The sequence below is a fragment of the Nanorana parkeri genome, unplaced genomic scaffold (assembly GCF_000935625.1).
Source record: "Nanorana parkeri isolate BGI_ZX_2015 unplaced genomic scaffold, ASM93562v1 scaffold36, whole genome shotgun sequence".
NCBI lineage: Eukaryota > Metazoa > Chordata > Amphibia > Anura > Dicroglossidae > Nanorana > Nanorana parkeri.
The window spans coordinates 573,148-585,278 of NW_017306304.1; the positions used below are offsets into that span (position 1 = coordinate 573,148).

Here is a 12,131-nt window from a genome sequence, read left to right on the forward strand (position 1 = left end):
ACGGCCTCCATCAGCTTGCCTTCTTCCCATAGTGCATCTTGGTACCCAGGTAAGCAACGCACACACTCTTGTCCAGCCACATGATGTATAAGAAAGCATGATCCATCAGACCAGACCTTCTTTCATTGCTCCATGGTCCAGTTCTGATGTTCACATACCCATTATAGGCACTGTTGGCAGGCGACATGGGTCAGCATGGGCACCCTGACTGGTCCGAGACTACGCAACTCCATATGCAACAAACTGCGATGCACTGTGTTCAAACACCTTTCTATTGGAACCAACATCAACTTTTTCAGCAATTTGAGCTACAGTAGCTCTTCTATTGGATTGGTCTACACGGGCCAGCCTTTGCTCCCCAAATGCATCAATGAGCCTTGGCCGCCCATGACCCTGTTGTCGCTTCACCAGTTTTTCTTCCATGGACCATTTTTGGTAGGTACTGACCACTGCAGAGCGGGGAACATCCCACAAAATCTGCAGTTTTGGAGTTGCTCTGATCCAGTCGTCTACCCATCACAATTTGGTCCTTGTTAAAGTTGCTCAGATCCTTACGTTTGCCCACATTTCCTCTTCCAACACATCAACTTTAGGGTCAAAATGTTCGCTTGCTGCCTAATATATCCCACCCACTTCCAGGTGCCATTGTAATATACCCCACCCACTTCCAGGTGCCATTGTAACAAGATAATCAATGTTATTCACTTCACCTGTCAGTGGTCATAATATTCAATTGTAAATTAACTTGTTTGCATAGAGTTCACCTTTAACGAAACCTTCAATATCTGATGCCCGACTTGTTACCTACATATGCATACATACATACATACATCTAGAAAGGGCAGAGATGGGTTCTTTTGCCTGACTCATTCCTTCAGAGTTCATTGCTGAAAGATGATCCCAGCACTTAGACTTTACAACTCCAACATAAAAGCGCTGGAACCACCAGTGTTTAATAGTAAAGCAAGCCCTATTGTCAGTCTGATGATTGCACAGATTTTGTAGCTTCACTTTCCTGGCAGGCTGTAAAATTTAAAAGGAAGTTCGACAGCAGACTTAAAAATAAGGATTTATTTCATTTGAAACAATACAAAATAAAGCCTCAATTAAAGCAGTGGGGACATATTGTTTAAAAGGCAAAAGAAAATGAAAAAAGACCGTCGCCAACTGTAAGCTGATCTGTGTACTGTAATGTTATTTACATGCAATAACTGCAACCTGCTGAAGTTAGTGATCGTCATCAGGAGGTCTATGGTGACTAAAGTGGTTAGTAACACTGCTTCCATATGCTGAACCATTACAACAGAATATATAGCATCTGAGATGTTTCAAGCATAAATGACGCCAACAGGTTTTACTGATGCTTTCTGCCAATGTCCAATTTTAGGCTTCGTTCACACAGAGCGTTTTCTAGCACTTTTTCTGCCCTAAAAAAACGCTCAAAAAATCCCATTTCTTTCTATAGCCCTGTTCAAATCTGAGCGTTTTGTCGCAATAAGCAAAACGCCTGTTGCTGGAAAAAGTACAGCTTTTTTTTTGGCATATTATAGCTCGTTTTGGCCACATAGACTTAATAGGAAATGATGGAAAGCGCCCGTTTGCTGTTTTTATGCGCTTTTTCTCATTAACATCAATGAGCTACAATCTGCTCACAAAAACATGCTTTTTGCCGTATGCGCATAAAATGCACAAAAACGTGCATCAAAAACAAGCAAAACGCCGTCGCCTAGGTGTGAACCAGGCCTAATAATGCTGACACAATTGCAGCTTGCAGTTGGGTTGGGGTGAATGAAGCTGCTCCTAGGCAAAGACAACAAACTTACAGTGAGGAAAATAATGATTTGATCCCCTGCAGATTTTGTAAGTTTGCCCACTTACAAAGAAATGAAAGGTCTCTCATTTTTATCATAGGTGTATTTGAAATGATAGAGACAGATATTAACCAAAAATCCAGAAAAAAAAAAAAACACACGATACAAATGTTATAAATTGAGTTGCAGTTCAATGAGTAAAATCAGTATTTGATCCCCTACCAATAAACAATAATTCTGGCTCCTCCCACATACTGGCCATGTGTTACACAGATTAGTCCTGTCAATTTAAGAAGGTGCTCCTAATGACAACTCGTTATGTAAAAAAATAAAATAAAAAAAAGACACCTGTCCACAGAATCTGTCTTCCATTCAAACCTCACCACCATTGGCAAGATCAAAGAACTGTCAAAGGACGTTAGGGACAAGATTGTAGACCTGCACAAGGCTGGAATGGGCTACAACACTATCAGCAAGAAGCTTGGTGAGAAGGAAACAACTGTTTGAGCGCTTACAAAAGGAATACAAAATAACCATCAAATCGCCCTCGGTCTGGAGCTCAATGCTCCAAGATTTTGCCTCATGCGGTAAGGATGGTCATGAGAAAAGTGAGGGATCAGCCCAGAATAGAGGCCAATGGACGGGGCCATGTATTGCAAAATCTTGGATTAAAACCTTTCCTCAGCCAGAACACTGAAGATGGGTCATGGATGGGTCTTTCAGCATGACAGTGACCCAAAACATACTACCAAAGCAACAAAGCAGTGGCTCAAGAAGAAGCACATTAAAGAGTGGAAGCTCTGGAGGAAGCTGAAACTTCGAGTTGCCAAGCGACAGCCCAACCCTAAGGATTTAGAGAAGATCTGTAAAGAAGAGTGGAGCAAAATCCCTCCTGAGATGTGTGCAAACCTGGTGACCAACCACTTGGAGAAACCCTTGTTGGCAAGCACAAAGTCATGTTTTGCTTGGGGATCAAATACTTATTTTACTCACTGAACTGCAATTCAATTTATAACATTTGTATCATGTGTTTTTTCTGGATTTTTGGTTGATATTCTGTCTCTATCATTTAAAATACACCTATGATAAAAATGATAGACCTTTCATTTCTTTGTAAGTGGGCAAACTTACAAAATCTGCAGGGGATCAAATCATTTTTTTCCTCAGTGTAAAGGATAATTTAAGTCAATGGACCTGCAGGAGCGTGTACAGCAGAGTTTAAAACTTTAGGGGGAAGTGGCTGGGTATGGGTGGCAACAAAGGATAATTATACAGAAGTACAGTTATCCTTTAAAGAGACCTTGCCTTGCATTTCACAAATCGAATAAACATTTACACTGAAGTGCAGGGATGGCAAATGTACATAGTTTGTATGTGCTCCAGGAGCTCTCCAACCTGGCTGCATTATGCATCCAGACCCTTAAAGTTCTCCAACATTCCTCAGCATCTGAAAGCTATAGTATGCTGCCCCTTTCCAGTATCCAATGTTGAGGAAGATGAAGAAGTCATGGGCCTGGATGTAGAGTGTCCCTGGGTTTGAAGGCTCTAGGACTTTACACAGAATAAATGTACTGTACATTATGACATCCCTGCATTTTAATGCCAATGTTAGCTTTACTTGATGCCAAAAGTCCATGGAGGTCAAAACCATGAACTGCATGCTTGTTCAGGCCTGTAACTAAAAAAAAAGCAAATGGGATCAGCAAGTCAGGCAACTAGCATTTTCAGAAGGAGAGGTCAGCAGTGGCAGCCTCCATATATCCATTAGCACATATTTCCTTTAACATTGATTTGGCCCAGCAAGCTCATTAGCTCCTGTGGCAACTCCTAAAAAAAAAAAAAAGAGTCTGTATTCTTTATTCACATCTAATACAGTGTTTGACACACACGTATTTGCATAAAATCCAACAGAGGAATGTCCATTCACAAACTGTAAGCTGAGAGTTGTGTATCTGCAAGATGACAAATTAAAAATGTAAAAAACAGTCTAAATAATCCGGTGTCAGGGTTCATCGCAGAATCTGATGTGTTTGCAAGCCTCCTGGGTTTTAACAAGACGGATTTTCTCAGCTATAGCAACCAACTGTTAACGAAAAAGAAAGAAATTAGAAGGGAACACATCAAAATGATTTTCTTAAAAGTAAACTATCAGAATAAGGATATGTGTGCTGTCCCTGCCTATTGTAATTATCCTTCTGGACCACGGACAGGGAGGTACAGATCAGGTATCCTGACACATAAGATCCTTTCACTGTCCAGTCACAGGGTGGGGGAGGGAAAAGACCTGTAATTGTTACTGAACTGTGTATATATATATATATATATATATAATTAGTTTCTGTGTATTTAGCTATTTGCGTGGAGTTCAGCTTTGAAGGTACTCAATTCTCTCTCTCTCTCTCCCCGCCCATCACTGCATATCCGGGGCGTCAGGCGATCGGAATTCTACACTGCTGTATATATGTATGTACAGTTGTGCTCATAAGTTTACATACACGGACAGAATTTATGATTTCCTTAGGCTCGGTTCACATCTAGGTGTATCGAATATGCGCGTGTGACGCGCATTTTTACCGCGATTCGCGGTAAAAAAAAAAACGCACGTCGAACACGCGTTTCCGATGGCTTCTTGGCTGTATCCCAATGGAAACGCTCGACAAAAACGCCGCAAAGAAGCTCATGTACCTTTTCAGGCGTAGGCCGCTTTGTAGCGCGTTCAGACGGGCTGAAAAACGGCAAGGTGTGAACCATACCCATCGAAAACAATGGGATTTTCATGTTTGAGCGTTTTGTAGAGCGTTCGTAGAGCGTTGAACGCGCTACAAAACATACAGGTGTGAACCAGGCCTTATGGTATGTGTGGAGCCTCATCCACACATACCACAAAAGACTTCAAGCTGTCATTGATGTTAAAGGGGGCAACACACCGTATTAAGAACTGGGGTGTGTAAACTTTTGATCAGGGTCATTTGGGTAGTTTCTGTTGTCATTATGATTGAAAAAGAGTAAACACAGTTGATTGATAATAAATGGCTTCAGCCAAACACTACCCACGAGTGACAGAAAGGTTTTCGTGTGATCATTCATATTCTCTGAAAAATGGCCAGGAAATCATAAATTCTGCCAGGGTACGTAAACTTATGAGCACAACTGTATATATAATGGTAACCCAGTAGCATGATATCAGGGAGTCATTACGTTCTAGAGTGGCCCTGACTAGAAGCTCTGCAGCTCACGCTAATTGTAGCTTGGGTGGGGTTCTACAGTGCATACTGTTAAAAGGGCTGCAGCCTATAAAATGCAGCACTACACAACAATCTTCTTTAATAGAGATTTTATATTCTTAAGTGCAGTAACCTGGAGCAATTCATCAAAATCCATCTTGTGCTGGTCTCCCTTTAGCAGAGTGAATAGTGATTTGTTTCAGTGAGTTATTACAATTAAGATTGTCAGAAGCAGCTCTGCAGTGTACACTGCTTTATTTGACTGGGCTAATCTCAATATAGAGATCAGGAAAGTCAGACTACTCAGAATTTTTGATTTGTATATCATTTCACAGTCATTAAATAAAATTAATGAAGCAAAAGGGTCAGCATAACAGTCAGGCAACTAGCATTTTGAGAAAGAAATGGCAACAATGGTACACAATTCTATCATGACAAAAAACTGCTTCTTGTAGAACAGGTTAAAAAACACTCAACAGTTGTTTACTGTATTATGTACCCTACCTAATGTCAAAACTCAATAAAAGCTTTGAAACGAAAAAACACTCAACAGACCTCCTATCACATATATATACATACATACATACATACATACATACATACATACATACATACATAACAAAACTTACCTTTTCAGTCCCTCTCTTCTTTTCACGAGGTCTGTTCAGTTTTGCCTGCCTGTCCACCAAGATCTTCTGCCAGTATCGCTGCTCATTGTCTCCTAAAGGAAGATAAAAGGATTCTGGGATTGGAATTTACTAGTGACCATTCATTTGGTTCAGGCTGGGAATCAATGAGAGCTCTAGATAGGGTTAAACCCCCCAGTATACATACAGAATATGGAATTATGCAGAATTAATACAAGTACAAGCAACTTAGTCTAGTAAAGGAAGGGTTCAATTAAAGGGCACTGTGACATATGGCTACTATACTGGCTGGAACCCAAACAGAAGCAGGAAATGCTTTATTTCTTACTATAGACCAAAATCCTATGGAACATTATTATTTCTCCCAGCTTTCCAGACAAATAAAATTTACTATAGACTATACGAAATAGCTTTCAGTTTATATTTTACTTAATTTGTGCATTTCCCAGAGGTCTCTTTAAAAGGAAAAAAAAAATTCAAAATCAGTCTTCACATATAAAAGGCACATCAGCAAACACTACCTGACCAAACGTTACAAATCCTGAGTGGCACTATGGCCATCATGGTACAGCTAGGAGTCTAACATGTTTATGGGCCAGAGTAAGCATGCACTGGACCACCTTCCATTTAAACCTGACTTTTTGGCAACTGCCAGAATTGCCAGTCCAGGCTTAATGCTGATCTGCGAGTGAACATAATTGGTCATATGATGCTTTTGCAGTCATCTCTTTCCGTATGTGCAGCACTAGATTTACATTTCTCGATAGACGGTCATTCTACTTTTTTGAAGCAGGTAGTGTGCAGACAGATGCCTAAAGCTGCATGTCCAAGGGCTTTCTAGGTTGAAGGTGAAACAAAAAGAGATCTAAGTAACACCTTTGCGTGTAATTTTGTTTTGGGAAACCACAATGTTTTAACAGTTGTGCCTTTCTACAGCTTTATCACAGTTCATTATATTTTACAATGAAATGCATTACATAAACATTTCTATGGGCTAGAACGAGAAAACAGCTGCCCACAGATGCCATTTACATAGAAGGTTTAAGGTTGTATGTGTAAAGTAGATGGACCCTTACTAGAATATCCATAAGCTATTGCTGTGCTAGTGTTTCTTCAAGCCTATACCCTGCTCGGCAGGTGATTGATGTCCTTTACCATTTCCTTACCGGTAAGGATTTGAAGATTCCAGTTGTGCTTGCTCTGCAGCTCAGATCTTGCTTTCAGGACAGCTTGAGCCTCTTCAGGAGTCTTAAAGCGAACATGACACTCTGTATCCTCCTCCAGCATATCTACATACACCACTTCAGACACTGCAGATAATATCTCCTGGGAAAAAAAATATAGTTTGATGGATATTAATGGATAGTGAATAACATGACTTGACCATTACAACTGGAAGTGAAAAGCAACTGCTGCTTTATTCTCATTTACAACTAAAGCCAATTCCATGGTACAGCCTACCTACAGAATGGCCCTGATTTTTTTGCCTGGCATTCAGCACCTACAGTTGCCAGTATGCCCAAATGTTACCCAAACTGAAGCCACACCACCTAACGTGTTAGCCAGGGACAACCTAGGTATAAAACCTTAAAAAAATTAAAAAGCAAGTAGCTGCAAAGCGTGTGTAAAACATGTATCAATTAATAAATACAGAAATCCCATATAGGTCATCGAGGAGCCCAATGAAATGTAAACACCACGTAAACATGTATACATAATAATGTAAACTAATTTGAACTTAAAATCTTAGCAATGGCACCGACCTGGTGCAGTTTCTATGGATACTACACAAAACATTCTAAACAATACAAACATAAGTGCCGTCATTAAACAAGAACACTGAGCAAATGTTTTATTAACCCTGCTACCCCCAAACTGCAAGGGTTAAGTGCTCATTTTTATCTAGGTGCTACAAAAAAAAAAAAAAAATTATACTCACCAGAACCGTGTAGCCGGCTTTTTCTTAGACCGATCCCCCGCCCCCCATCATGTTCTATACACAGTGTTTGGACGCGAGGACCCTGAGGAACATTCTAATGCTGCAGCTTAGCAGGAGAAAGACTTGACCGGTTCAGTGGTTCGGGTGAATTAACGAGAAATTAACCCTTGCAGTGCATGGGGTAGCCCCACTGCAAGAGTAAATCAAAGTTTTGCCCAGAGTTCTTTAAAGAAGTGAAAAGTGGGGAAAAAAATTGCCAAACTAGTTAGATCCCGGGAAGTCGATACTCATATAATAATGCCGAAGGTATTGTGGGCATCCACTGATTATAATGCTGCAGTAATGTATTGTGGGCATTCACTGATTATAATGCTGAAGTAAGGTAGTGTGGGCATCCACTGATTATAATGCTGCAGGTATTGTTGGCATCCTCTGATTATAATGCTGCAGTAAGGTAGTGTGGGCATCCACTGATTATAATGCTGAAGGTATTGTTGGCATCCACTGATTATAATGCTGAAGTAAGGTATTGCGAGCATCCACAGAATAGCTTCACATGTATCGTGGTATGTAACCACTTTGTCAGCACCCTTACATTTTAAACAACTCCACATTCATGTTACTACAAGTGAAGTTCTCTCTTCATGCCCACTGCATACATACCGGAATATGGAAGGGACAACGCACAGTGCAAAATCATGTAACAAGTAGCTACAGTCACATCCACAGTCCTAATGGGAATTCTGGTAAATGACTTATAAGGATTATTATATTAAACTTTGACTAAGGTAAACTTAGAGGATTTGCTATCATAATGTTTCTATTCCAGTAATTTGAAGAGACTTTCCCATACGTTTGCTTGCATACAAATGTTTAAATAAAAAACAGAACTCTTCAGGCTTTTCTAAGATGGATTATACAGCTACAAATGTTAAAGGGCAAGAAATGTAGAGGATTACTCACCTTAACATGTTTACGGACTGGCAGAGGATCTGAGCATGTGATCTTCACAATGACGCCACATACAAACTGGGGTCCCAGGTTTTCGTTCTTTGTACTATTTACTGTCAGATAAATGAGGAAAAAAATAGGAAAATGTGAAGAGAAGAAGCTGACAAAATAGAATGCAATGAAACTGGAAGACAATAAACAGGGCTAAAATTGGGACATTTGTAAAATGACTTCACTGACGAGTTCACTAGCGTGCATTTTAAAAAACAGAACTGTAGACCAAAATAGGAGATGCCACTTTAATCCAGTTCTATATCCATTACAAATCCTTAAATGTGTTTTTCAAGAGTACCAGATTTGTCTTTATATTATGCACCTGTAATGCCCCATTATATAGCAGTATTTAGACTGGGAGAAAAAGGGGCGCCACTACAAACCAATCATACTGCAGCGGTAGGCAACCTTGGCACTCCATTTGTTGTGGAACTGCAAGTACAATGAGGCATTGCAAAACTCTGGACAGCCACAGACATGACTCCCAGAGGCATCAAAGAATTTGTTGTTTCACTACAGCTGGTCTGCCAAGGTTGCCTACCCCTGCTCTACTGAACTGCAGTGCTTTCCATTTAACAAAAGGGAACATGCTGACATGAGGAGCAATTGCAGGGTAGACTTAACAGTGAGCTGCTGCTCCTTCACTAATAAACTACATACAGGCTGGAATAGTCAGTGACCAAGCTGTAGCATATTAGCTGAGGACGGGAAAAGAAAGACAAGACCTGGCTGTGCTGTCTGGTATGTGTGCATAGATCAAAAGACTTACTGCACAGAAAATACAAATGTTTCAGCAAATAATGCAGTATGCATGTTCACATGTTGATCTACCTTTGCTGTTAAGGTTTTGCCCACTTGGTTCAGTTTCCATCCCTCCTGTAGAAGGACAGCCGTTTTCATTTAGTGACTTTTTGAGGGACGCCATGCTGGCTCGCTGAAGAGACAAGTATTCGGTTTTCAGGTCCAACCATTCTTTTCTAGGGTGAACAAAGGACATTTGCTAAAAAAACTACCATTTAAAACACAATTCCTCAGCACATTTCCCTGCAGAAACAATGTGCCAGGCCCACTTACAACAAAGTCTTAGGTTACCAAGTCACTATAGTGCCTTTCCACTTTACTTATCAAGTTGCTGTGCAATATGGTTTGGTGTATTTCACAAACAAATTAAAAAATAATATAAAAAGAAACATGTCTAGAGAGGCTGCTAATGCTGTCCTGACAGCCTGTCATTGGCTTCAATAATGTAAGTGACTGATCTGGAACAAGTAGGCGGTCAGAATTCTTGATCTCTATACTTGTTGCAGGTCATTACTATAGCAAATTCAGAAGCCTTGAAAAGCCTGTATAATAATGGCTGCGTGCATCATTCCGACAACCAGAACTTTCCCTGGGATGTCAAGGTTCAATATCTGGCCTGATGCAGGGTATTCAACCCCCGAAAACTTGGCTTGTTCCTAGAAATCAAATGACATTTATCAACAATGAGAATGCATGGAGATAGAACCATGCCTGAAACACACTGGACACCAGTGATTGTGGAAAATTGATTTTCAGAGAGCACTCAATAAGGGATAATTGATGTGTATCTTCCTGTTTGAAAAAGTAGAAAGCACTGGCCCTTCACAATTCCTAGCGTCAAATCTTCTTTATTGACATGATCACTTTGCTTGCCTTAAGGAAGGAACCGGATAGGGTTCCGAAATGCTGCCATAAACCGAGACCATCGTGATTATATATCAATAAAGATTGGACGCAAGGCATTTTGGAGTGCTAGTGGTTTCTACTTTTTCTTATGGATTGATTGGCGGCACCATCTGCTTCCACTGCTGCACCCACCTATAATTATTGGGTTTCAATTGCGGTTAGGAATGCGATAGGAAATAGACGGTGTGTGTTCATAGCCTGTTTGCACCCACTTTAAAGCAGACCTGTAATGACAAAACCATGGGGCTTGCCATTGCGGGACATATTCTTAAAAAAAGGTTACCTGGCTGTTATGCTCACCCACTTTCCTCAGTTCTTGGAGGGTCACAGATTCTGGTTCAGTGTATACATATGCCTTACAGAAATTCAGTGAGTAATGCAAATACATGACACATTAAGACTACAAAATGTAGTTTAAAAAAAAAAAACATGCAAAAAACAAATGCATGTAAGAAACATCCCAAGGCAAGCCCTAAATCTAGACAGACACATCTGACTGTACAATCTCCTTATTACTAACAATTACATATTATTGGAAATAAAAATTGGAAGGATCGCACTCCTAAGTTGGCGATTATTGAATGAGATTGCAGCATGTTTGGATGGCCTAAGACTGTCCATAGTTCGGTTGGTTTCTCCTTACAGCACATTTTCTTTCTGCACTGGTGCACACAGTGAATGGAATGATACCTTTTCTACAGTAAAATGAAATGCTTGTACAATGATTGCAGAGATATTCCAGCATTAGTCACACTGCTTATGAAAACCAGGCAGTGCATGGCTTAACTCAGAGCTAGACAAATCCAAGGAGCCAGGTAGCCAATGCGCCTTAAAAAAAAATATCACAGCTGGCAGCTAGTTTCTGAGATTCTCTCTATGTCATCGTTTCTCAACCCTTTTTTAGTCACAGCACCCTTTAAAAGTATGCAAAATCTCAAGGCACCCCAGTGTGAAATGTCATAGATTTGAGGACCCCACGCAAAAACACACAAAAATGTGGGGTTTCCCCCTTCACATCGAAGGGTCTTTTTAAACTCAAGATTCCCCCTCCCCCATCAAAGTCACCCTTTGCATCAGTAGCCCCCACTTTCATATCAGCTTACCCCCCTTTCACATTGTTGCCCCTTCATATCACAATCCCATTACCAATACATTTTTGAGGCACCCCTGAGGAGGCCAGGAAGCACACCATGTTGAGAAAGGCTGCTCTAGCCGATGTCAATGGAGCTGGCTCCTGGACTGGACAGACTGCCTCCTTAATCCGCCCCCTTGTCATCCGCCCTCGTAAAAATACAGGCGGACCCTTCCCGGCGGGTGGTGATTTTTTTCTGCTCCATAGCCGGCCGATCACTTGTATAACCTCAGGTGGCGGCATGTTGTCTGTTGCCGGTTATCCCCTGCGGTGCCCGGGACCGAGAACACTGGCTCAGTGGCTGCTCTGCTCTGAAGGAAGAGAGATCAGCATTTCCCCCACCGCTGATCTCTCCTCCTCTCTCTAAAGTCGGAAGCAATGTGTATTACATCACTTTCACCTTTAGTTGTTATTTCTCTGGCTGAGAGCCAGAGAAGACGCTGATGAAGCAGATCTCTGTTTCATCATCAGCTTCTTTGGGGGTCCCTAGGTGACATTCTGGGTCTTGTGGACCCCTGATGTCTCCATACAGAGGACCTGTCAATTTTTTCTAGCTATTACATTGGGGGCTTTTTAGCCCTCTATGCGATAGCAATCAAGTTAAGTCTAAACAAAAAGTAAAACAAAAAATGTAAATTAAAGTCTAAAAAAAAAAAAAAAAAAAAA

The 12,131-nt window shown here is 40.8% G+C and overlaps 1 protein-coding gene across 1 annotated transcript in view; it reads right to left on the reverse strand.

The window, feature by feature from the left end:
• Positions 1-3,671: 3,671 nt before the first annotated feature.
• The window catches only part of LARP7 (La ribonucleoprotein domain family member 7), a 28,369-nt gene continuing 19,909 nt past the window's right edge, over positions 3,672-12,131 (reverse strand). Inside the window, exons 9-13 of the mRNA XM_018569890.1 lie at positions 9,458-9,603; positions 8,585-8,685; positions 6,849-7,008; positions 5,665-5,756; positions 3,672-3,894 (exon numbers count right to left, since the gene is read on the reverse strand). Coding sequence (XP_018425392.1) covers positions 3,814-3,894; positions 5,665-5,756; positions 6,849-7,008; positions 8,585-8,685; positions 9,458-9,603 — 580 coding nt within the window. The 3' untranslated portion in view covers positions 3,672-3,813. The remainder of the gene's footprint in view (positions 3,895-5,664; positions 5,757-6,848; positions 7,009-8,584; positions 8,686-9,457; positions 9,604-12,131) is intronic.